The following is a 25542-nucleotide window of genomic DNA, read 5'->3' on the forward strand; positions in this document are numbered from 1 at the left end:
TGTGATTCCTCATGTCCTCTAGGAGGTAGAGGGAGAGGGAAAAGGCGTTCGCCTGGAGCAGGGTCATTTGCCATGGAGGAGAAAGTCACAACAGACCTCCCTCTGAGCTACATGACTTCTGGATATGAAGAATCTCAGGCATTTAATCAGTCTCAGTGCATACCAGGAGATAACAGGTTATTGATAATCTCAGGTGTCTGTATTGGCATTTGCATGTGTGGACTTATGGGGAATGTGGTTGTCGTGTGGTTCCTGGGCTTCCACATGAAGAAGAGCCCTTTCACTGTCTATGTCCTGAACCTGGCCATTGCTGACTTTTCTCTGCTCCTACTCCTTGTTGTTAAACTTATATTTCACATGGTTACAACAGTCTATTGTATTTTCTCATTTCAGCATGGTTTGACTGATTATATCCTGATGGATCTGTTTCTGTTTTGGTATTTTGCCAGCATGTATCTCCTGACAGCAATGAGCATAGAGAGGTGCCTGTCTGTTTTGTTCCCACTCTGGTACCGGTGCCGCCGCCCAAAGCACTTGTCAGGCATCATGTGTGGGGTGCTCTGGGCTCTTGCTGGACTTTTTGTTTCTTTGGTTTTCATTAGTTGTTATGTGTCTCTGAGTATAAACTGTGCACAGCTATTGCGAAGTATAAGCATTGTGAATTTTCTCATTTTCTCTTTATTCCCATTCCTTTCCAACCTGTCCCTGTTCATCAAACTCCAGTGTGGCTCACAGAGACAACACCCGGGGAAACTCTATGTTGCTGTCCTGCTCAGTGTGATCTTCTTGTTTATCTTCGGGTTTCCTTTCAGTGTGGTGATTTTCCTTGATCCTTTGTATTCAAACCTGTTTTACCTTCATATTTCTTACCTGCTGGCATCACTGAACAGCAGCATCAATCCAGCCATTTACTTCCTGGTGGGGAGCTGCCGGCAGCGCCGTTTCCAGGGCTCTGCAAAGGTTGCCCTCCGTCGCGTGTTTGAAGTGAAAACGATGAGTGAGGAAGGGAGCCACATGCCTGAGGACACTATGATGGAGACCACTCTGTAAGGCTTGGAGATGCAGCACCTTGCAGACAGCCTGGACGATGGAGGCATGGGGACATGTAGCACAGCCCCAGCGCAGCATGCTCAGCGGGGCTCCGTCACTGTGCATGGGCTGTATTCCCCATTGCAATGATCCTCATTGCCCTGGCCCCAGTAAATAAACTCTACTCCTTTGGCTCAGCAGATGAGTTTTGTGGGGATTGGGGTATCTCTTGCCTGGGGAAAGTCTGATGTATTGGGCCCTGGGGGAGCTCTGGCCATCTCTGTTGTCCAAGCGAGGCAGTGCTCTGCAAAAGGGATTGCAAAAATGGGCAATCCAAGGGGATCACAGGGGTACCTCACCAGCATGACCACACTCACGCTGGAGTAAAAGGCTGAGTGAAGCAGAGGCAGTTGCTGCCGTGGGAAGCAGCAGTGCAGCTCATCCACAGGGTAGGGCAGCCCCCTCCCCACCCTGGTTCCCTTGGCATGGAGACACCGCGGTGGCAGAGCTGGCCATGCCACCACCTCTGCTGCTGCCCTGCTGAGGAGTGGAGGGTGAGGACTCCTGGGAGAGTAACTTGCTCCTGGAAGCTGAGTGGGGTACCCTCATGAAGAGGGACTAGCTGGGAACCCACCCTCCCCAGAAACCCCTTCCCAGCCTAGCTGAACCCCTCTGCCTTCTCCGGGGCTGTGTGGAATCTCCCGAGCAGGAGCTGAGCCCCAGGATCTGCTGCTCACCCACACCCCGGGCTCGGAGGGCTGCAGGGGCACATCCAGCACGGGGCTGGTGGTGATTTCACAAATATCTGCGGGTCTGGTGCCTCTAGATGGCAGGAGAGGGGTGAGGATCGCGCGGAGCATCCTTCATCTTTTTTAAGAGCCGGTCAGCAGAGCCGGCCCTTGCGCTTGCAGCTGATGGAAAAAGAAAACAACATCGTGTCGGGCTGCAGAGCTGGGGAAGAAGCAAGAGCAGCCTTTTATGGGGATTTGGGGGAAAAAATGGGAATTTGTCACACTCTCTAATTCCAGGGTTAAATCGTTCTAAGAACGGTACAGGCTCGATCGTGCCAGGGGTTTACAAGTGGCACGTTCCTGGCACTCGTGTTCATGCCAAGTTCATGCAAGGTGCTGCTTTCCAGCTGTGCTCCAGGGAAACATGGCTTTTTGCAACAGACTACGGCTGGTTGACAAGGCATCGTATCCCAGAGGTTGCCACTTCCCTGCTGAGGTCTCTCAGGAACCAGACAGCACCATAATCACCCCTGCAAGGGGACAGGGAATCTGCTCCAGCCCTGCTACTATCAGCCCCTACAGAAAAAAACACGGGAGGAGCTGAAGAATGTTTCACTCTTCAAAATCTCCACAAAAGTTTTGTCCACAGGGACAGAAGCATCCCAAAGGAGGCTTCAGACTCTTTTGCCTTACTTCAGCCAAGGCTATGATACCCTGTCCTCCAAACTCAGAAGGGCACATGGAGAGAGCTGTGTCTTCAGAAAAGGCACTGATTTTGGAAAGGAAATATTTCAAGGTGAAGATGAAATAACACAGTGCAATGCTGGGTGTCTGACGCCAAAGATCACCTCTCCGATGCCAGAGAGAAGCACAGTGGGCAAATGTCAGCTGCAGAGGCTGGGATGGGAACCCACTTTGGCACAGCTCACCAAACCCTCCCCAGACACAGCTCCAAGCCAGGCTGTGAAGCAAGCCAGGGGATTACCAGGTTGGATAGTCTTGGTAAGTCAAGAGACATTAATTCCTCTACTCTCTTTGCTCACAGCAAAGATTTCATAGTAACTCCACTGAACACACCTCTGTGTCCATGACCAAAAAGAGCCTGAAATATGGAAATTAACATAACCAGATATATGGGCCACTTAATTTTATGGAAATCAGGAGCATCACACTGCTCATCTACCTGTGTGGGCTGGCAGGGAATGGGGCCATTGTTTGCTTCCCAAGCTTCAGCATCAAGAGGAAGCCCGTCACTGCCTCCACCCTGAACCTGGCCATCTTCAGAAGGAGCTGAGCAGCTCTGCTGCACAGCTTTTGTAATGACTAACCATACACTCCAAAATCATGATTGCACTGGTCTTTTTCTAGTTACCTACCTAAGGCGTCATTTTGTTACTAGTCCTAAATGAGATTCGGATTTCTTTGTTTTGTTTCCAAGATGGTAACTCTGACCCCAAAATTTGTTGAATAAACAACAGCTGGGCTTCACTGACACAGCTGAAAAGAGCAAGACTGACAACTCTGTCACAAAATGGCTCATTTCCTCTCATTCTAAAGCCTCTGTCTTGTTTATGAGGGAGGCAGGTACGTCCAGAGGTGCATCATCCTACGGTAGCTGGGATGAGTAATTTGGCAGTGCCAAGACCTCCTCATTCGTTCTGGGAGGGACATGGCCAGCAGACAACATGTCTCTGGGATGCTTGCAGTTAGCAGAGATGTATCTCACTGTAAGAAGCCTCCAGCTGAGCCAAGCCATGGCAGTGGAGCTGCCCACATGTGCTGAAAACTTTCCTCAGGAACAGTTGAGCACACCAGGAGAGCGCCTCCCTGTAGGATGGAGGGCTGAAGCCAGCTGAGGCAGGCAGAGGTGGAAGGGCAGAGGGAAAGATGTGAAGGAAGGGACCTCGCAGCATCCCACCAGCTGGGAGACTGCTGAGAAAAGCAGTGAGGAGGCACGCAGCCTGACAGGGAAGATCATCATATTTGCGGGTGGCAGGGCTGCCTGTATTCACCCACCCACTTCCCTGCCTCTTACACAGTGGGAAGTTGTCTGTCCTTTTCCCACTGCCTTAAATCCAAGAGTAATTACTGTGCCTCTCGTTTTAGAAAGAGAAGCAAGAGTATAACCTATGGGTGGTGAGTCATGCTTTGAAGACCCATGATGAGATTAAACATCGAAGAAACATTTATTAACAGAGTTGTTTTACAGAACAGGGCAGGAGTCTTCCATAGTTGAGAGGGGGATTTTTCTCCCTCTTTCCCATTTTCCTGTCCTTTGGAAAGTAAAGGAGTTACACTCTGTTGTCCAGGAAAGGGCTCCCATCATCCACGGAGCATCGCTCAAGGCAGGTGCAGAGGGACCACGATCCTTTCATGTGCTTTTCCTGCTTCCTGGGGTCTCCCTTGTCTGCAGTGTCACCCAGGCCAGCACCTATCTGAGCTTCTTGTTTCCACCAGAGAGTTTTATGTGTTCAGTTATCATGGCTCTGTACCTGTACTGCACCAAGTGATTAATTTTCATTCCAGCCTGTCAGGTGACATGTCGCTCTGGGCTAAGGGACAAGCCAAAGGGCAGAAAAATTTGTGTTGCTATCCCAGGTCCCAGAGGCCACAGCATCAGTAGTTCCTGGGTCTGCTTTGCTGATGCCTTTCCTCCCTCCACCCCTCCCTGCCAGCTGCACTGTCCCAACCTTTCCCTGGTGCTCATACTGAAGTTAGTGCAGCCTGGTGGGGAGTCACACCAGGAAACAAAACCAGCTCAAAAGCAGTGGTTTGTTGGCGGCTTAGTTCCCAGGCTGACGAGAGCTGCTGTACCCTCCACCTCCTTGACAGCAAGGGATGACAGACACGGAGGGGAGAGAGAAGTGGAGAAAGCACTGCCACTGCCCCTTTCACCAGGGAGCCTGGGCCAGGCTACGGGGATTCAGTCCTCATGGCTTCAACGGGGTCTTTTCCTTAAAAAGTCCACTTCTTTCCTTCCCTCTCCCTGTATCCTCTTTCACACAGAAAATCCGGTCTTTACAGAGTCTTCAGACAGGGCTGTGCTTTTTGGATTATTTCATTTTAACCCTGCTCGTCTTGTTTTTCTAAATAATGAACAGACTCACCAGTAACGAATACAGACCTCAGGTCATGGTTGCGAAATGGCATTTGCTCAAGCTAACCATCCAGACAGCCTGGAGAAAAGTGGGAGGAACCATAAGAGGCTGTTCCAGTCAAAAACCCTTGCGTGCAGACAAGCCACATGATGCACAGACCAAACCCAGTTTGCAGCTGAAGCAATGCATTTCAGGGAAAGCCTTCCAGGGGCCATCCCAAACACATGCCTGCTTGCTTGGTAACAAAGCTGAATGTGAAGTGTCCACATACTCTTCACAAGCTGAAGATGCACACGCAAGGGTTTGCCCAGGAATTGTTCTGCCCTGCTGTGCCAAGCTTTCCCATCCACCCGCACTCTGCTCTTAAGCAGACACACAAAAAATCCATGGGCAGGAGCTGAGTCTCTGCAGCTGTTTTAATAGTGCACAGGGCAGAGCCAGCTCACTTTTGGGACAGGCGAAGCTCCGAGCTGTTGAATACAACATATTCAAAGCAAAGTTTCAAAGCAAAAGGTTTTGATGAGTATTTCATTGCTCTGTCCAGTGTCCAACCCAGGCAGGAGTTCCTGCGCCACCCAGCATGTTTCGTTGTGCTGCAGCTAATTCCGTTCAGCTGCAACCAGACCCACAGCAAAGCCTCTTCCTTGTCTTGCCCTGGTTCACGGGATGTCTCCATCCCTAGAGCATCTTCTCTAAGGGAGGGGCTTCCAGAGGTTTAAACAGCTGTTTCCACTGTGTTTTCTCTGGGAGTTTCACCTCTGATTTGGGACTCTGTTATGTCTTCAAAAGCCCTCTGGAAAGCAACCCTAACAGAGAGTGTGAACTTCTTTGCACAGCTCCCAGCCAAGAAGTAAATAACAGGGTTTATACTGCTGTTCACACAGGCGAGAGAGAGAGAGGTGTCAAAGACAAAAATAGAAAAATCAAACAGTCTTAGCAAGAGCCAGTAGACAAAATCAGCGGTAAAGAAGGGAAAGAAGACAGCTAGCAGGACCACAACACAGAGCTTCCTTGGAGGATACTGCCATGAACAGCACAAGACCCTTGAAAGCAGGGTTAGACCAGAAAAAATCAGGGCAAGCACCGGTAAGAGGTAGCTCAGGGCAAAAACAATGAGCACCGCAGGAGAGAGATAGAGGGTCACGGCAAGCAGGAAGGAGAGAGCCCAGAGCAGGGCACACACCAGCACTGGCAAGTGCTTGGGGTGGTGGCAGGAGCAGCAGGCTGGGCGGAGGACAGACAGAGTCGTCATGGCACTGAAGGCGGTCAGGAGGTAAATGCTGGCAGTGAAAGAGAAGAGGATGGTGATGTTCAACACAGTTGTAATGTCCTGTGAGCTCAGCCTGTGACACAGGCTCTCTGGGCTGTGAAATATCACAAGGGCAATGGTGATGGAGAGGAGGAAGGTGAAGTCAGCGACAGCCAGGTTGAGGACGTAGACAGTGATGGGGTTCCTGAGGATGCGGAAGCCGAGGAGCCAGAGGACAGCCCCGTTCCCCACCAGCCCGCAGAGGCAGATGAGCAGCGTGACAGGGACTTTGCTCAAGTGACCAGCTTCACAGTCTGTCCAGTTGTAGTGACTGTCCTCATGCCTCAGCAGCCTGTGGTGCCAGCTCCTGTTATATGCTGTCCCACCGGGCTGGCTCCAACACACAGAGCTGGCTCTTTCCATGGCGGGGAACAACGTGCTCTTCACGAAACCACTGCTGCTTCTCCTTCCCCGGTCACACAGCTGGAGGGATGAGATGAAACAGAAACATGTTAGCAGCTCTGCTGTCCCCCACACTAGGCTTTTCAGATCTTTGCAGCCATGCCCCAGCTTCCATGTGTAGGAGCACAGAGAGAAACGAGGGACAGGAGATGGAAGGGAGGACATGGGGAGGTGGGTATGACATGCCTGGCACAAGAACATGTACAGAAGTAGAACAGACACTAGGGAGGTGCCTCATCCCCGGCTTTGGACAGGACAGATGTGGAGGAGGAAAATAATAAGCTGAAAGGATTGTCCTTGAAGATATAAAAGAGGAAGTGGTTTTGGGGGTGGATCTGATATGGATTCTCAGTTGTCTAATATTATAGCTGATACTACTAAGCTGCTAGGCTCCTTCAGTGGGATACTCATTTCAGCACTCCCCTACCACCTTTTTCCATAATATTTAATCTTAATATCCTAGACACTGCTATTCCACAATCGGATTTGGTGCAAATTGATCAACAGGTTCAACACCAGTGAGGGGAGGCACTGATTAAACTAAAAATCCCACCCAGAAAAGTCTGACCTTCTTTCCTCTCGCAGCCTGGAGAACTTCACTGGAGCAGAAGCAGAGCAGCCTCACATCGCCTCATACTTGCCAGCTGCCACCCCCGTGACGGGATCTTCATGAGGTTTCCCGGAATTATCACTTGGAAAACTGGACCGAAGCCTGCCTGGGTGAGCCTGTGCAGCATCCAGCATGAGGTCTTTCTCAGGTCCTTTCACAAACCACTTCTGTCCGTGTTAGCCAAGCAGGCCATGTTCTCCAGGGTTCCTGCGAACAGGGAACCGTTTCACTGTGTTTGGCAGTACCAGGGTTCTGGCTATAATCTATTCTTGGCTTTGTACAGGAAATGACTAACAAAAAAGTCAGTCTCAGAAACTAGACCTATGGGAAAAGCAGATTGTCTCCCTGTTAGGTTCCTGTTTCATTTCAGTTTAAAGCAACCCTGATCCCAAAATATTCATATCTTTGAACTGGCTGAACTTTTCTCCTATCGTTCCGGGGTGTATCTCTAGGACCCTGCGCTACAAGCTTGGCGTTGCTGCAAAACTCCTAGTTCTGATGCAGATCTAGGTTTGTGACTTGTATACCGCAGTTTCACAGTGATACTTGATCTTCAAACACAGTTTCCAAGAGCATGCTACTACATGAATCAAGGAGCTGGCTGAATAGTAAGATCTGGGTATGAACCAGGTAGGCAGTGGAGACATGACTTAGGATTTCAGGGAAATCTTTTTTCCTCAGGAGAGGTGAATCAACGCTGCTTACTTGGCTCTAGTCGTCTAAAATTTATGGATTTCATCTGAGTTGCATTCTACGCTCCCTTTGTAGTCAGTCAGCAGCCTACAACATTTCCCACAGACAGACCGGTGCAGTTTCTAGAGAGCTGAAGTTAGGTGGGATGGTTCCTACCCAGACTGACTGCAGTGAAGGTCAAATGCAAACAGCTCCTGTTGCATGTGGGAGCAGGAGTGCTCCTGCTGGGATCTGGCACACAGGAGGCCCAGGACTAAAACCGCTTCCTCTCTCCCTCCCTACTACATTTGTGTCCCCGACTACAGAATCTCACATCCCCTCACCAAGCCAACCCTTTAAAGTGCAAACAGGTCATGATAAGGAAAGCATCGAGGTACACCAGCACAACGCCCTGCAACACAACTGCTTGATGCCCAGTCTATCTGTATACTCGACAAGAGAGCAGGATTAGCCAGGGTTTCTCAGCTTCTGCTTTCATGGGCAGCATCCCACGCACGATCATCCAAAATGTGGATTTCAACACAAGATCTACAGACATCAGTTATTTGTTGTATGCCTACAAGGAAGCTATGTTCTGTAAATATTATGGATTTAGTAGCAGTTGTTTCTGTGTGTTGGGAAAGCTAATACAACCATCTGGCAGGCAGAGCTCAGCTTCCTCGAGCTATCACCAGTGAGAGCCTTCCAGCCTCTGTTTCTGTCTCTTTTCTTGGATCTGCCCTGGAAGTTTGCTCCATGGGCTTCTCCACCCCGTGCACAAACCTGCACTTTCTACCAGCCACCAGCCACTAGCAGTCTGGTTGTCCATCCTCTGTCCAACCTGGCACAATGCTGCTCTCCGGCAGCACTTGCCTCTGCCTGTCCCTTCCCACCTCCCCAGTTAAGCCCCTTTGGCCGGGTAAAGGTCTGGCTGCTGGCAGCATCAGCCAGGCTGAGGTGGGTTTTCTCTACCAGACTGTGGCACAGGAGGACATTAAGCCAGAGGGAGCTGAAAACAACATTTTTGTCCCTCACCATCATCTCCTCTGGTCTGGGGGGCTTTTGAGGATCAAGGCGATGAGTGGTCAGTGCTTTAGTGTCAGGCACCAAGGTCCCAGAAGAGGGTAGCAGCAGGAAGAGTTGGGATTCTCCTTGCTAGGAAGCAGACAAGGTACAGACTGAGGCCCAGGACTGTGGCTGTGTTAGCCATGGAGAACAGCAGAGCAGATGAGGCAGGACTTTCTGGACCACATCATTTCAGCATTATAAACTAGTGGGCAGCATGAGGGGACTGTCACAACTATCATGTTAAGAACAAGCAAGGGCACCCCATGGACCCAGCAAGGGGAGAAACAGCAATCACCAGTAAATTACATGAAAAACAATTTTATTAAAATAAATTATAAATAAGTTTGAGGTGGAAATCAGCCCTGCCCCTGGAAATCTCATCGAGCGTGCCCATGTCCTGGGGGATGCGTGACTACCCACTGCCAGTCGTGCTCACCCAGCTGGGCAAGGACCCTGCTCCCATGGGTGCTGGCCCGGGGTGCAGAGGCAGAGCTGTTCCTCTCTGAGTGCCAGTCTGCAGCCATAGGGGTTTAGGCAACAATTCCCATCACAGGGGTCTCACCCACCTCTTGGGAATCTGCCCTGTCTTCAAAGACCCTCTGAAGAGCCACTTTGACAGATCCTCTGAACCTGAACCTTCCATAGCTCCCAACCAGGACATAAATAACCGGATTGATACTGCTGTTGACAGAAGCCAGCAACAGGCAGATCTCAAAGACCAAATTAATGTAGACAAAGAAGTTGAGGAAGATCTGGACACTGAGCGGGATGCCAAAGAGGAGGAAGAAGAAGACCGCGAGGAAGATGACCGTGTACAACTTCACTGGGTGTTGTTGCCAAGAGCTGCGCCTAAGCTTGATACAGAGGATCACATTGGAAAGAACCATAAAGGGGGTGAAAAAGCAGAAATTGAGAAAGCACAAGGTTCCAAGAACCATCCAGCAGTGTCCAGAGTGACCCAGGTCACACACAAAGTACACCAGCCCAGCGAGCACACAGGCAAGGGCCCACAGCAGGCTGCACATGGTGGCTGAGAGCAGCCTTGGCCGGTGGCATCGGAACCAGAAGGGCCAGAGAGCACCCGCACACCTCTCCACACTGATGGCTGTGAGGAGATAGAGGCTGGTGCTGTAAGTGAGCAGAACCATGGAGTGAAATAGCGGCAGCACCCGCAAAAGCTCTGGCTGAAAGCAGCTGAGCATGGGCATGTGATATATCACAAGGAAAGCCAATGTGCAGAGGAGAAAGCAGCTGTCAGCCACGGCAAGGTTCAGGAGGTAGGCAGTGAAGGGATTTCTCCTGATGCGGAAGCTGAGGAGCCAGAGGATGGCCCCGTTCCCCACCAGCCCACACAGGCAGATGAGCAGCGTGATGCTACCGGTGACGATTTCAGGGATGTGTTCTGTAAAGCACCTGGTCTCATTGTGTCCATCCCCAGAGACCATGCTCTCCGTAGGCAGCGGGGACACTGCACGCCAGCCATGGATCGTGTTGTTGGGATGTCGGTCCATCTTCCTCCTTTCTCTCTTGTGCTCGCCTGGGGAAAGGCGAGAGATGAAGGTAAAATTAGTGACTCTCAGGTCCCCAGTACTGTGAATGTCCTCCGGTCAGTCAGCCTTCCCCCCTCCTCCAGGGGCTACAACATCTGCAACCCGGAGAACATAAGAACTGAGCAGAGAAAAAAAGAAGAGGGGAGAGGAGAGGAGAGGAGAGGAGAGGAGAGGAGAGGAGAGGAGAGGAGAGGAGATCAGGAGTAGAGATAGGAGGGAAGAGCTTGGGCCCAGGGTAACAGGAGACAGACAGAGAGCTGGGAGAGGAATGGAAGGATCAAAAAAGGCATGCAGAGCCATTTGCCCTTCAAGGACTGAAAAGGACTGAGAAGCTGAATGTGAAGAATGGAAAGACCAAGGAAGAGCAGAGCAGTGTGCCCCAGCAACAGGAATGGAAGCAAGACCCAGACCCTTCTCACCAGGCACAGGGGGGTCCAGTGAGGGCAGAGCCCTTGTACAGCCTTGGTATCACAGAGCTGCAAACTCCAGTCCTCTCTGCCAGACTTGCACATGAAATTTTACAAAGCTGCCGTTCCAAAACAATCCCAGATGAGATCTGGCCACCAGGAACAAGGTAACTCCATGATGAGGTTCCTCCAGTGCTCTGCTTGTGGGCCCTGGCACCCGGTCCCTTCCTCAGCTGAAGGCCAAATAGGGCCCCGGGAGCACAGCCCTGGGCTTCTGCGCAGGGGCGTGTGGCTGCAGGCACACAGATGTGCCAGGGCTTGGTTGTCACTTCTGAGAGCAGCGGAAGCAGCTTGCCAAAGAGTCACGCTCATGGGGCAGGCGTCACAGACTGATCCAATAGTCACTTCTAACACTTCCCCTTTGCGAACCCACCGTTGTGTTGAGCACAAAATTATCGTCTTCCTCCTCATTCGCTTCTTGTCTTCTGTGCCTGGTGGAAACTTTTCTGAGATGTGTCACAGTTCCCATCTGTGTGAATGTCACCCTCTGATGTCACACAGAAACCACCAGCTCCCCATCACCCCCAGGGAAATACTGCTCAACACAGCACCCACTGACACTCGCCTCCCTGCTTTCAAGAGCTGAGCTGGATGCTTCTATCACCCCATGCCATGTAGAGGGCAAGAGGGAAGAGGGATGACGCACCCAGCCATCACATCGCAGGGACAACACAGATGACTGGACCTGCCCTCCTCTGACACTGCTGGGGGGGTGGCTGCTCTGTGCCCCATCCTCATGTCTCAGTCTGCTGAGGTTGCAGGGACACGGCATGAGTCCTCGAAGGGGTCTGTTTTGCACAAGCGGTCTTTTCAGGGCAGGAGCCTCCTCATGGCAGCAGCCCCATCCCTTTGCCCTGCTCCAAGTGTCTTCTCTGGGGCCAGGGACATCTGCCTGCTGCACAGCAACTCTAAAGGAATAGATCAGGAGAAATCATTGGAGACACCCATAGCTAGGGGAAACAAATGCAGATGGCTGGGAGAGCATCCCATCCAGCCCCCGGCTGTAGTCCTGCCTGCACCTCCATCCTGACTCCTGCCTGGCTGCAGGCAGCGTGGGGGGCGGGGGGTGCGGCGTGCTGGTGGGGTACTCTGCTCGCCCTATGACTTTGGTCAAGCAGAAGGTGAAATACTCCTGACGTTAGTTACCAGTCCTGATTTGGTATGAAACCTGGGCTCCTCCACATTCCTTAATAAATAATGTTTATTTAAATGATAATTAAACTGGACCGAAGGAGAGCTTTGATGCCATCAGCAGCCCCAGCCCTTCAGCATCTCCCGAGCATCCCCAGCTGCTCCAGCCCCCAGCTGGTTTTGAGAGCAACTTCACCTTCCCCAGGGGTGGTGGGCTCCTGGCACTGCATCACACTTCTTTTTATATTTAAAGGATGGTTTCAACAGAAAATGAGCTTAAAGGAGGGAGTAATAAAGCTCATAAGCAGGATGGTGAGAGCGGAGCCAAGCGTAAGGTGGAGGCTGCTGTGGGGATGATTCCTCCCGACAGCTCTTCCCTAGCCAGTGGAGAAGTGCAGCCAGCAGCTATTTAGCTATGTTTCCCAACTGTCTGTAAATATTGTTAAATATTTGTTAATGTTAAATTATGCTACTGTGGTAAGTAAATAATAGTGAATAATAACTACTACTAATAGTAGCTAGTAAATCATAAACTGCAGATGGCAAATAATAAACTGTGAATGGTAGATAATAAACACTAAATAGTAAATTAGTGAATAAATAGTAAATAAATTATAGACAATAAATAACTATTCATAAATAACAAATATTGTAAATACTATAAAATTATAAATAAAACAAAAATATAAATAACATAAATAGCAAATAACAAATACAAATAATAGATACATTAAGCTATAAATAAATAATAACAAATAATAGTTGTTCTTATTATTAACATGATAAATAATGCTGACAGCTGCTGCCTGGGGAAGAAGACGCGTGCCAGAGGCTGGGGAATGCAGGGTTCCTGGTGGCAGCCCCTGACCCAGGGGTCCTGGTGCACCCAAGGACAACCAGTGCAGTGACAGTGATGATTATGGGACTGAGTGCCCGTTTCTTGATTTCACCTTGTGGCAGCCACTTAGGCATCAAAATCTCTGATTCCTCCTCAGGCTGGCTGTGAATAACTCCCACTGATATGGCAGCAGCCGTGCTGGGGACAAGGGTAACAAGTTCCTTGTCAATGTCCCTAAGTGGAGGTTTTGACACCATTTTAAGTGTTTAAGTTTCTTCTCTCTATGGTAAAAATAGGGAGAAGAGGGCAATATTAAGAAACAAATTCACAGTCTGTGAGTTGGCCATGAATCCTGGAGTTCTTCCCGCTCTGAAGTCACGGAGTGCTCAGCAATACCCACAGCAGCAGACCCGTGAGTGAGCTCTTCTCACAGACACTTGGGACATCACAGGGAACCGGTGCATTTCTGTAGGGCTGGGTTTCACCAGACAGCACGAGCTATTGCCTCACAGCATCTTCTGCGCGGCACTTTTTCCTTCCTAGCACCACCATGGAAAAGACTTGATCAACTTCTCCTTGGAAGGTTCCCTGATTTGCTTTGTATCCCCTTCTAGATCACTATGATCCCAGGAAAAAAAAAAAAAAAACCAAAACAACAAAACAACAAAACAACAAACAAACCACAAAACAGAAAGCAGAGCTGGAAACGGTCTTTTACCATCTCTGCCATATGCAGGGCCAGCTGGACGTAATGCCAAACCACAGAAACATATGTGTGAACTGAAGTTAATTAATCGGCATTCTTCTGCCTGCAGCTCACACTGCGCTGCTGGGGACGGCTCGGGTGGAGAACTTCCCGGCAGAAACATCTTCTTACAACCTACCCAGCAAGCAAAGAGAACCCATACAATTATAAGAAATTAGAAGAAAATTCTAAGCAATTCTAACAGGGTAGTAACAAAAACTATGATCGATAACAAAGGGCAAGCCTTTCACCCTGGATTGTTTAAATAGCCTAGGAAAAATTCGAGTATCTTAGTGCTGAGCTTCCAAGTGTCCCAGTGAATAAGGGCACTGCCAAAGCCGGCCATAATTACTGCTGCCACCTCCAGCTCTCCAGCTCCTTTGCCCCAGATGTCCTTCCGACCACAAGTCCTTTGGGACGGCTTGCTGCAAATTCCCCGTTGGCACACTCCCAGCAGCTGCTTTGGCTGTGGAGGAGCAGACAGGGTGTCCCAGTGCAGCATCCTCTGGGAAGCCCCTGCTCGCTGAGGAAATGTATTAGGCTGGCTGGGAATAGTCACGCACTGCAGGACCATGGGCAATATACCCTGCCAGCTCAGAACTAATGCTGCTGCCAGGCTTCTCCTTCATCCCCTGCAAGAATCAACCCAAAGGTAGTAGCTTTTTCATGCCAAAGCAATGTTAGGATTAGCTAAAAGTGCCCTGCCCCGGTAACAGGCTGGGCTAAATGCAATGCAGTTGCACTGCAGCTCCATCTCCCTCTTGCTCCCAAAGCTTCTGCTCAATCAGATTTCTGTGGGCCAGAGGGAAAGCATGCCCCAGAACTTTCTTAATCTATCTCCAGCCAGTGCAAAACGGCACAGGTCTGCAGAGCGGTACCTCCTGACTTCTGCAGCTGCAAGGTGTGCTTCACCATCCATCCTCCTCCTCTCAGGCAGGCTGAGCCCCCAGGCACCGGATCTGTGCCCAGCTCTGGGTGAGACCCATTGCAGCATCCCTACCCGTGAATGGCATGGCAGCATGCCTATGGCTCTCACTTCCCAGGTGTTTTTTCTCACTGAAACTTGTCCAAGCACGGATCTGCTTTATTTTGGCTTTCCCCAGGGTACAAACCTTGCAGAGGTGACCATGTGAACCCTCTGCCCTGAGGAGCCCACGGCACTGGGCAGCAATCTGTGGAAGCAGCTGGGGAGATGTGAGCTGTGTCAGCACCCAGGGGCTGAGCAAACCGTGGTGTGTGCTCCTGAAGTCCATTTGCAGAGATGTAGCACAAATCAATTTTACCAAAAGGCTGAAAACTTTTCTGCATGACTGAGGGGTGATGCTGTGTGCTTAAGGTCTGTTTTCTTAGAATAAAAATAGACATCTGGAGAAAAACTCTACATGAGCTGCAAAATTTACCAGTGTTAATGAGCCATCTCAACCCCTGCAAGCACCCATGTCTGCACTTGTAGGAGAGAAGGTGCCTACTGATATGAGAGCGATAAGGAGGCTCCTGTGTGACGCCTCCCCTGAGATTTTTTTACTAATAATACTTTGTAGTATGACACAGTCTTGATTGGAAAGAAACGGCACAGATCCTTAACTGTTTGCAGCAGGAAAAAAGAAAAATCCGAATCCACTAAGCAGGAGAGAAAAGAGCCATTCCCTCAAGCTCAGAGGTTGTAACGCTGGCAATTAAGTGGCTTGAATTGCACAAAATTAGAGGCTTTGTTCTTTTGTGTAAAGGATTGTTCCCTGAGGTGTAAGACCATGTTAAAGACAGTCACAGGTTATGATATTCAGATTTAATTTTGCTGTCTTTTGTAAACTCTGCAAAAGGCTAGCTGCAGTATGTGCCTTTCTCCACTTCTTCACATCTTCATGACAAGAAGTTGATGACAAGGAGAATTCCCCTTTCTGACACTAAGTGGCCATGAGGATGGTGCAGAGCCCAGTGACCTCTTGCCAAAGCTGTCCTGTCCTCAGATGAATCACCCTTCCCACCACCAGAGTGGGGCTGATAGTGCCCTTTCTGTGGAGGAGATTAAAATCTGTTTCTTTTTCCCAATAACAAAAGAAAAACACCACCCCCCCTCCCCCCCCCCAAAAAAAAAAAAAAGAAGAGGTAAGGGGTGATACACAGCAGCGCTGCCATGCAGGGCTCCTCTGCCTGTGACCTGGCTTTCACTTTTTGAAGTTAATTTAGCAAAATCCTTTATTGTAAAAAAAAAACCTCTACAGAGAATCCCAACACACTGAAGATTCAGGTTAACCAGATGTCTTCTTCATATGCACTTTATCAGGTAAACTAAGAGACTCAGCAAAAACCAAAAGGCAGAAAACAGATTCCTATCACCCCCGGAATAATGTCTCCATCTGCTTGACAAAACCTGGGAAAAAAAAGGCCAGTTCTTTATGAACTCCATGTACCAATTTTGAAAGACAGTGATGCTTTCAGCTGCCCTCCCCATGTGTGGCAGGGAATTCCCAGTCTCTGGCCAGTTGCAATGTATTTATCTGTATTTCCCAGCTGAGTGGCTGGAGGGAGATGGATGGAAGCATGGCTGAGCTGGAAGTGGGGTTGAGGTCAGCTCGTTTGCAGCCAGCCAGCCCAGGTAATTAGTGGCCAGGGAATAGAGGGCTTCCTCCCCGCTCCTGCAGGTCGGTGTTGTGAAGCACTCCAGTGCAACTCACAGTGACTCAGAATGCTATATTTAGCCTTAAAACCAAAGCAAACAAACAGACAAAAAAAACCCCAAAAGAGCCTTGAAGTCAGCACACAACAATCTCTTTGGGAGAGCTAAGGAATGGGCTGTATGTGCAGACAAGCAGTTGGGAAGACAGCTGGAGCGGTTCCCTTCTGGATGCCTGGGATACCTGAGGAATGAGTGGGAGGTTTCATTCAGAAATCCCCTGGGCACTGCAGAGGCACACATGTATGTGCCTGCTCCCAGGCTCCCAGGCTGTCCCACTCCATCCCACCCAAAGCCCAGGAATGCCGCAGTAAAGATGCTCTTTCCCTTCTGACTCTGCAAACCGGCTAACGTCTGACTCTGCAAACAGGCAAAGCTCTGTCAAAGGCTAACGGGGGTGGCTGTGGAGGCCCTGCTGGTTTTGCCTGCCTTGAAGCTGGGAAGCAGCTGCTGAATTTAGCCAGGGGGTGCAGAAGGGAGCGGGGAGAATCCCACAGCTCCCAACGGCATTCCCAGGGCTCACAGCTCAGCAATGGGCTCTGCCTATGCAGCTTGGTCCAGCTTCTCACACAGAACATGGGTGAAAGGGTCTGCTTCCATAACACAGCCAGCTGAAGGAAGGGCCTTTGGTATGAAGTGACTTTAATATGAAACCCTGCCCTTGCTGGAAGTGCTGAAACTAGAAATGTGAATGGGGTAAATCCAGTCTCTTTGTGAGGCAATTTTAAGCATCCGCAGTATGTTTTAGAGCAGCTGAAGGCTGCTGCGGCAAAGAACCAGGTAGTCAGCTGGAAAAGAAGCCAAAAGTACCTCCCAGCTGCAAGGGCACCATGGCATGGGAGAGGGAAGACACTCCTCAGGGCAGTGGATCCCTCCGGAGAAGTTCTTCCATAGCTGAGGCAACCATGACCCTCACTTTACAGCCCGGCGTTGTCATTTTCAACACCACAGCAAGGTTGTTAATTGGTCAGAGCATATCGGCTATAACATTAAGCCCTTTGCAGGCTGTGCAGTGGCTGCAAGGAGCTCGGTGTCCCCATGCACCTACCCAGGGGATCCCATGGCCAGACCAGGCGTGGGGGAGCAATTGCCTCCAAGACGTTCTGCTCAGACCTGAGCAGGAGCTGTGAGCCACAGGAGGGTTTAATAACACCCAGGCCAAGCTCAGGAGCCACATCCCAGAGTGTGTAGGCTACCAAAGGGGTGGGATCATCTAAAAACAACCAGAAATGCCCCCAGACTGAGGAGGAGGAGGATGTGCCCCTGGTGAAGAGCTGGGATGGCTGCAGCTCAGTCTAGCAGCCCACTGGTAGGGGGGCACAGCACCCCGAAACCTGGTCTCTAATAGCTTTCACTGCATTACTAAGGGGTATTAGCAATAATCAGTCTGGGCTATAGGTGCTAGTAGCATTGTAAGCTGGCTGAAAACATCTGTTTGTTGTGCTTCAACTGGGCTGTCAAGGCCTATGTTAGACTGACAAGAAATGCGAGTTCTTGGTTCCAGTTTGAAGGTGTGCTCCCCTGGGCCCAGGGCAGGTTTCGGCGATGATCCTCCTGCTCTTCCCAGAAAGGGAGTTTCTTCTGAGAAGCACCCAGCCACCCTGCCAGCACTGCCAGCATCACCACCACTGCCAGCACAGCCAGCACTGCCAGTATCACCAGTGCTGCCAGTGCTGCCAGCACAGCCAGCATCACCAGCACCACTGGCATTACCAGCAGTACCAGCATCGTGCTCTCCTGCTGGAGGGGCAATGACCCCTGGGGATGCTGAGGTCTGGGGAGCACTGCGAGAGGCAGGGGAGAAATGAAGAGCGGGAAAAACCTGCCAGGAGAGGGAAGGCAGTCAGGGAGCATCTGTCCAGGGAGGAGTGTTCCTAATAAGGAGTAAACGAGGAGCCGTTCACAAAATTCTGCTTGCAGAGCTTTCTGCTTTCTGGCAAAAGCCACTTCCTTTGTGGCAAAACAGGGCAAGATGAATAAAAACAAGGAAGCGGAGCTCTGACATAGCCACAGATACAAAGCCATTCCCGACTCCCCTGCAACCCCGCTGCAGCGGGGGGGTGGTGGGGTAGGGGGGGGTGGGGAGCTGTGCACGCTGCCGGGGGGCACACCAGGGACAGGACACGGAGAGGAGCCAGTGGGACAAGAGCGGGGACCTCCTGGTGACCCAGGGGACTTTCTTCTTCTAGCAACGCTCCTGGGAGGATCCACGCCAGGATATGGCTCCGAAGGAAGCATGAGATGCCAAGACACCAACGCTGATCTGCCTGAGCCCAGCTGGAAAGACAGCCCTTGCCTGCTGCTTCATCTAAGCTAACAGTTAAGTGCAATGTTTTCCTTCACTTCCTTCATCCCACCTCCCTTTTCTCCAGCATCCACTCCCAGCAGCTACCTCCCTCCCACCTTCTCCTAGTGACCGGCAGCGGTCTCCCCAGGTCCTCTCCCCACTGCCCTGCGCTTGCCTTCTGCACCTCCTGGTGAACCTCCCTCTCCCTCCCATCTCATTTCCCTCTCCCACCCAACAGTCCACCACTCCCCTCCCCAGCACATCCCGCTTGCCCTCCACTGATGCCTTTCCAGCAAGGGAGCTGGCAAGGGGCCACACAGCTCAGCCCCAACTTCCCCAAGCCACTAACTCCCCGTCTGTTCTGACCGCAGCTGGGGACCACATCCCACCTCCTGCCCAGCATCCATCCATGGAGGTGAACAACATGTCCTCACCTCCCACACCACCCACGCCGACCAGCAATGGAGATGACCAGTGCAGGATAGATGTCACCGACGTGGCTGTAGACATTGTCACGCTGCTCATCTGCCTCTGTGGGCTGGTGGGGAACGGGGCTGTCCTCTGGCTCCTCGGCTTCCGCATCCGCAGGAACCCCATCACTGTCTACATCCTCAACCTGGCTGTCGCTGACTTCACCTTCCTCCTCTTCATGGTCACCTCAGGCCTCCTCTACATAATGGAGAACATCTCCTGCTCCACTGCTGTCCCCCTGGTGTACCTGAGGTCACTTTTCCTGCTCTCACTGTTCTCCTACAACATGGGCCTGTACCTCCTGACGGCCATCAGCATTGAGAGGTGCGTGTCCATCCTCTGCTCCAGCATCCGCCACCCCCAGCACTTGTCAGCTGTGGTGTGTGCCCTGCTCTGGGCCCTCTCCATCGCTGTCATTGCTGCAGTGACTTCCCTGTGCCTGTTGCACGAGCATGAGCACTGCCGGATGGCTCTCATCTCCATGTACGCCCTCAACTTCCTCATCTTTGCCCCACTCATGGTCATTTCCAGCACAATATTCTTCATTAAGGTCCTGTGTGGCTCCCAGCAGCGCCAGCCCAGGAGGCTCTACATCGTTATCTTCCTCACCGTCCTCTTCTTCCTCCTCTTTGCTCTTCCCCTCAGCATCTGGAATTTCCTGCAGCAGTTCAGCTACACTGTTGCATCCTCCCAGGTTGTTTTCCTGCTCGCCTGCATCAACAGCAGCATCAACCCCTTCATCTACTTCTTGGTGGGGAGCTGCCGGAGGCACTGCTCCTTGGTGCCCCTCCAGGTTGCCTTCCGGAGTGTCTTCGAGGAGCCAGAAGACCACACTGCCTGCAGCAATGATACTACGATGGACACTCTGGCCCCAGCCTGCTGAAGCCTCTCCACCACTCTGCTTAAGTGCCCCAGGACAGTGCCTGAGATTTTCCTTAAGTAACCACAATAATAAATGTCTGCAGTATTTTCCCCGATGTCACCTTCTCGTGGTGTCATTCTGCCCCCCACAGAAGAGCAGAGCGGAGACCACCAAAGTCGAGGTGCGGAGAGATGCTCAGCGTGTCGGAGCACGGCTTTCCTCCTCCCTACCAGCCCACCCCAGGTCCCAGGCCACTGTTCCCCCAAGGGGAATGTGTCCCAGAGGACCATGTTCCTGAAAATCCCCTGCTTTTTGGGATGAGCGTTGCTTTTGGGAAACTCATGTGCAGCGTAGGGGTAAAAGCTGTTCAGCATCCTAAACCCCTCTCCCCATCCCACATCCCAGCAGCTTCAGCACTGCCGGCAGGGGGGGAACTGCCCCCACAACCCTCCCCTCCCGCCGGTACCCTGTTCCCGGAGCTCACAGCTGCCTGATACCAATAAAGAGCATCGTGCACCGTACGGTGCCTTCGGTCCCTGTGCCAGCACTTACTGGCTTCGACTGTGTCCCGGGGGTGCGGGCTGGGGGCGGGGGGGGTGGGGTGGGGTGGGGGGAGATGCACACATGGCTCATGCTCACCACGGCAAAACCGATGCCATCTGCCCGTGGCTGGGACTATGCTGGCACACCGGTGAGGGCAGGATGGGCCCAGGGGTTCAGCCCTGTCCCCAGGCTGTGTTATTAGTATCACAGCAACGATCTCCCCAGATATATTTTTTTGAATGTTGTGAGCCAGGTGTAAAGGACTCTTCCTTCTGAAATTCTTCTCTCCCCTGGCATCGGCAGGCTGGAGCATTTCTCCTTCAGCAGGCGAGGACGATGCAGCAGCAAGGGGAGGAGGAGGCCGTGACCCCCAGCCCGGCCACCACCTCACAGGAGCAGGCTGCCACCTCTGTGGGTCACCACAGGCTCTGCAGGCCACCACTCACCTCCCTGGGGCTTTGCCGAGGTCCCAGCGGGCCACAGCGGCAGGGAGGGCTGGGGGCATGTGGGACAGTGCCGGAGCCAGCCGCGATGCGTGGACTGGATGGCTCCGGACCAAATGCCACCGTGCCGTGCCTCAGTTTCCCTCAGTGCCATGGTGGGGGCAGGATGGGTTGTGGCCCCCATTCAGGCTGCCCGGGGACACGGCGAGCTGCAGCCTCCTCCTGCACAGCCCCGCTGTCATGCTGGGGCTGCTGCTCCTCCTGCACCCCCCGGCCACCTCCTGCACCTCTGGCCACCTCCTGCACCCCACAGCCCCACCATGTCTCACACCTTCCCACCAGCCCCCCACGTCCCACAGCACCCATGCAGCTCCCTCACATCCCACACTCTCGGTGCAGGCCCCCCCCCCCCCCAATGCAGCCCATCCCAAATCCCGGAGCCCCCCAAAGTCCTGCACCCCCCATACAGCCCCCCATGTCCCACACCCTCAATGCAGCTCCCACATGTCCCCCAGCCCCCACGCAGCCCCCACATCCCGCCGCCCACCCCCCCGCAGCCCCCCCACCAGCCCCACGCCTGAGGCTCCGGTGCCTCCCTGCGGAGCTGCTCACACTCCGTGAGGCTCTGGGGGGGCTGCTTCTCGGGGACACCCCCCTGCCCCCCGCAGAGCGGCACCCCTGCGGTTTCCCCCGCCCCCCCGGCACCTCGAGCGGCGGGAGAGGAACGGGAGGCGGCGGATGGAGCCAGCGGCGTTTATTGGGGCGAGGGGAGAGGGGCTCGGCCGGGGGCTGGAGGGGGGCGGGGGGGCCTGCCGGACTCCGTCCGCCCGCGCCCCGAGCCCCCCAGAGCCGCGGGGGGCGGGGGGGCGTCGGGGCTGCCGCCCGCTTCCCTCGCTGGGGGGCAGCAGAGCCCAGCGCCGAGCCGGGAGAGGCCAGCGGCGGCCTCCGGAACGGGACGGGCTGCGGGAGGGGATGGGGATGGGATGAGGGTGGGGTGGGGATGGAGATGGAGATGGGAACGGGATGGGATGGGGATGGAGAAGGGGATGGGGGTTGGATGGGATGGGGCGGGGATGGAGATGGGAAGAAGGTGGGACGTGGGTAGGATGGGGATGGGATGGAGATGGGACAGGGGTGGGATGGAGATGGGATGGAGGTGGGAAAGGAATGGGGAGGGAGATGGGAATGGGATGGGGTGGAGGTGGGATGAAAATGGAGTGGGGATGGGATGGAGATGCGATAGGGGTGGGAATGGAATGGGATGGGATGGGTTGGGATGGGACAGGGAAGGGGTTGGATGGGATGGGGACAGGGAAGGAGTGGAGGTGGGGAGGGGGACAAGATGAGATCAGGATGGAATGGTGATGGGATAAGGGATGGGATGCATCCCAACACACAGCTGCAGGAAGGTGATCTACAGGCCTGGCCAGGAGTGAGGGTGGGCAGCTGAGGGTGAAGCCAGGGTGGGCAGCACAGCCAGCGTGACCACAGTAGCCTCTTAGCTGGAGATCACAGTGACCCCCGTGTCTTCAAAGACCCTCCGGAAGGCAACCTGGAGGGGCACCAAGGAGCAGTGCCTCCGGCAGCTCCCCACCAAGAAGTAGATGAAGGGGTTGATGCTGCTGTTGATGCAGGCGAGCAGGAAAACAACATGAGTGGATGCAACAGTGTAGTTAAACTGCTGCAGGAAATTCCAGATGCTGAGGGGAACCCCAAACATGAGCAAGAAGAGGACGGTGAGGAAGATAACGATGTAGAGCCTCCTGGGCTGGCGCTGCTGGGAGCCACACAGGACCTTAATGAACAGGATCATATTGGAAATGACCATGGGTGGGGCAAAGATGAGAAAGTTGAGGGCATACATGGAGATGAGAGCCATCCGGCAGTGCTCATGCTCGTGCAACAGGCACAGGGAAGTCACTGCAGCAATGACAGCGATGGAGAGGGCCCAGAGCAGGGCACACACCATGGCTGACAAGCGCTGGGGGCGGCGGCAGCGGTACCAGAGTGGGCAGAGGATGGACACGCACCTCTCAATGCTGATGGCCGTCAGGAGGTACAGGCCCATGTTGTAGGAGAACAGTGAGAGCAGGAAAAGTGACCTCAGGTACACCAGGGGGACAGCCGTGAAGCAGGAGATGTTCTCCATCATGTAGAGGAGGCCTGAGGTGACCATGAAGAGGAGGAAGGTGAAGTCAGCGACAGCCAGGTTGAGGATGTAGACAGTGATGGGGTTCCTGCGGATGCGGAAGCCGAGGAGCCAGAGGACAGCCCCGTTCCCCACCAGCCCACAGAGGCAGATGAGCAGCGTGACAATGTCTACAGCCACGTCGGTGACGTCTATCCTGCACTGGTCATCTCCATTGGTGTCCGGCACCAGCGATGTGGGAGGTGGGGATGTCCAGTTCACCTCCATGATGTGAGGTGGATGTGGTCCCCAGCTGTGGTCAGAGCAGATGGGGAGTTAGCAGGACCCTGAAGGATATCTTGGGGAGAGGGGTTCTGGTGATGTGGCACAGTAGGGCTGGGGACAAGGGGGTGACGGGAGGGCTGGGGAGGCGGCTGCCTCACCACTGATGAGCTGGGGGGGAGTGTGGAGGAGAGGCTGGAGGGGCTCCAGGCACCCGGAGGGAGGATGTGTGTGGGAGCCGCGAGAGGGGCTGTGGGCAGCTCCAGGGAGACGCGAGCAGCTCCCCGTGCCGGGGTCCGGCCACGACACCCTACCTTTCCTGGCAGCAGCCTGGGGCCAACCTGCCCACACGTCCAAGCAGGGCACGCTCCCCTGCTCCGGCTCTCTGTACCGCGATCTTCTCAGAGGAGAGCTGGGGTCTCTGCGTCCTTAGAAGACCTGAGCTGCCCGTCTCTCCTCCAAAGCAAGATGCTCTTTGGGGCGTTTCTGCAAGATCATGGATCAGGTGGTAAGAGCGCACTGGGCAGTTTCAGACACAGGCTGCATCACCGAGCCTCCTCTGTCAAATTTCTGTTGATCTTGCGGGAAAGGAAATGTTTTGTCTGAGAGAATACCCCAGAGGATGAATACTGCAGCAGCTACATCTTGCTGTGCAAAAATCTTGATGCTTTTAGGATTCAACTTGATATCTCATTAGACTGGTAATTACCACCTTCCTAAACATTTTATTGTGCTCCAGTCTCTTTCCTTGACCCTGCCTTGATGCTGGCATCCTTCTGAGATCGCTCATTACTGTGTGCTTTTGCCTTCCGGCCCCCCGGCATGGGAATCGCTGCTGTGTCTCTTCCATCGCTGTCGTGCATCAAGCCTGAGTGGGAATTCGGTGTCCAAGCCATCAATTCAGACTTATCCCAGGCAGTCTGGGGGCTGCAGTGACCTCCCAGACAGCCTGGTACCCACTGAGGGAGCTGGGGGCACTGGTGGCAGGAGAGCAGGAGATGAACCAGCCATAGGGTTGGGGGGAATGGCAGGGAATGGCACACATCATCCCCCCTGTCCCTCCCTGCACCCCTATACCAGAAGCACCCACTCACCCCTACCAAGGCCTTGGGGTGTCAGAGGAGGGTACTGACCAGAGCACAGGGGGTCTTGGGGACCTCCAAGCTGGGATGTGGGGGATATGGTCTTCCCTTCCTCCCCATGAGCGGTACCAGCCATTCCCCATGTCCCCTCTAGCCGCTGCTCCCCCACCCACACCCCCTATGCTGGTGGGGGAACACAGCCTGACAGTGGGCAAAGCACCCCCCTGGTGCCAGATGCCCTCTGCCTCTCCAGCAAGGGCAGAAAGCTGCTTCTTTGGCTCTTTAAGCCAGCTAATTAGCCACTAGGAGTGCTGACATCCTTGCCTGGCTCACCTGGTGCACCCGCGGCAGGGCGGGAGGAGCTGGCAGGAGGGGACACACACACATGGGGCTCTCTGAGCCCAGCCACCCCCAAGATACACCCCGTGTCCCGAATCCCTCGTGTCGGAGCATCCTCTGAGCTCCCAGAGTGGGGCTGCGGGGGTCCTCAGCCCAGGGGAGGTGGGCAAGGATCACTGTGGGCAATACAGGGTGGTCAGCGTGGGGTCCACGCACAGCACCTCCTGGAACCCCGGGAATGGCGCTGGGTCAGCATGTCCCCGAGCAAAGTGGGGTGCTGCAGCCCATCCCCACCAGCATGCTGGGGTCACCAGGAAGGGACCATGGGCCAGGGGCTGCCTGCGCCAGCCAGGTCCTGCCAGGCCAGGCGCCAGGATCAGGGCTTCCCGGCAGGGCTTGGCTCACCGTGGCACGGCTGGGCAGGGCTGGGCACCGCACGTCACCTGCTGTGACTGAAGGGGTGGCACTGGCGGGGAGGTGCAGAGCTGTGAGTCACCCCCGCCCCGTGCCTCCATCCACCCTGGACTTTGCCTCCCGCCGATGCTCAGAGCAATAAAACCCAGGTGCTGGGGGGGGACCAGGGTGTCAGGGAGGGTCTCCACCTTCAGCAGGCGTTCAGCGGTTGGGGGGCACACGCGTGTGTTTGCACACACGAGCACAGGAGTGCACAGGTGTGTGGGGGAGGGAGCGGTGGGCGCGTGAAGGGGAGCTGTGCAAGCGTGCGTGTGCGCCTGTGTGCATGAGTGCAAGAAAGTCTGCACAGAGGTGTGCAAGGAGGAGC

General features: G+C 53.5%; 5 protein-coding genes across 5 annotated transcripts; 2 read left to right on the forward strand and 3 right to left on the reverse strand.

Moving 5' to 3' along the window:
- The first annotated feature begins 37 nt into the window (after positions 1-37).
- LOC119154907 (proto-oncogene Mas-like) lies at positions 38-1149 on the forward strand. The gene has a single exon (XM_037402900.1). The coding sequence runs from the start codon at positions 73-75 to the stop codon at positions 1048-1050; it is 978 nt and encodes a 325-aa protein (XP_037258797.1). The 5' UTR covers positions 38-72; the 3' UTR covers positions 1051-1149.
- A 2773-nt stretch (positions 1150-3922) lies between these two features.
- Positions 3923-7499, reverse strand: LOC119155065 (proto-oncogene Mas-like). The gene is made up of 2 exons (XM_037403228.1): positions 7138-7499; positions 3923-6590 (listed from the first exon to the last, which is right to left on the reverse strand). Exon 2 carries the CDS (start codon positions 6528-6530, stop codon positions 5574-5576), a length of 957 nt encoding a protein of 318 aa, XP_037259125.1. The 5' UTR covers positions 6531-6590; positions 7138-7499; the 3' UTR covers positions 3923-5573.
- Positions 7500-9224: 1725 nt separating this feature from the next.
- On the reverse strand, positions 9225-11521 carry LOC119155165 (proto-oncogene Mas-like). Its single transcript, XM_037403437.1, has 2 exons — positions 10889-11521; positions 9225-10456 (listed from the first exon to the last, which is right to left on the reverse strand). Exon 2 carries the CDS (start codon positions 10428-10430, stop codon positions 9450-9452), a length of 981 nt encoding a protein of 326 aa, XP_037259334.1. The 5' UTR covers positions 10431-10456; positions 10889-11521; the 3' UTR covers positions 9225-9449.
- Positions 11522-18432: 6911 nt separating this feature from the next.
- LOC119155155 (mas-related G-protein coupled receptor member H-like) lies at positions 18433-20479 on the forward strand. The gene is made up of 2 exons (XM_037403421.1): positions 18433-18643; positions 18983-20479. Exon 2 carries the CDS (start codon positions 19021-19023, stop codon positions 19963-19965), a length of 945 nt encoding a protein of 314 aa, XP_037259318.1. The 5' UTR covers positions 18433-18643; positions 18983-19020; the 3' UTR covers positions 19966-20479.
- A 1756-nt stretch (positions 20480-22235) lies between these two features.
- Positions 22236-25393, reverse strand: LOC119155121 (mas-related G-protein coupled receptor member H-like). The gene is made up of 2 exons (XM_037403355.1): positions 23655-25393; positions 22236-23371 (listed from the first exon to the last, which is right to left on the reverse strand). Exon 2 carries the CDS (start codon positions 23344-23346, stop codon positions 22429-22431), a length of 918 nt encoding a protein of 305 aa, XP_037259252.1. The 5' UTR covers positions 23347-23371; positions 23655-25393; the 3' UTR covers positions 22236-22428.
- Positions 25394-25542: the final 149 nt, after the last annotated feature.

Source organism: Falco rusticolus, chromosome 10 (assembly GCF_015220075.1).
Source record: "Falco rusticolus isolate bFalRus1 chromosome 10, bFalRus1.pri, whole genome shotgun sequence".
NCBI classification, from domain to species: domain Eukaryota; kingdom Metazoa; phylum Chordata; class Aves; order Falconiformes; family Falconidae; genus Falco; species Falco rusticolus.

Bases quoted from the DNA above. Each gene is read 5' to 3' on its own strand.
- LOC119154907 (XM_037402900.1), top strand. From the start codon at position 73: ATGGAGGAGAAAGTCACAACAGACCTCCCTCTGAGCTACATGACTTCT.
- LOC119155065 (XM_037403228.1), bottom strand. From the start codon at position 6,530: ATGGAAAGAGCCAGCTCTGTGTGTTGGAGCCAGCCCGGTGGGACAGCA.
- LOC119155165 (XM_037403437.1), bottom strand. From the start codon at position 10,430: ATGGACCGACATCCCAACAACACGATCCATGGCTGGCGTGCAGTGTCC.
- LOC119155155 (XM_037403421.1), top strand. From the start codon at position 19,021: ATGGAGGTGAACAACATGTCCTCACCTCCCACACCACCCACGCCGACC.
- LOC119155121 (XM_037403355.1), bottom strand. From the start codon at position 23,346: ATGGAGGTGAACTGGACATCCCCACCTCCCACATCGCTGGTGCCGGAC.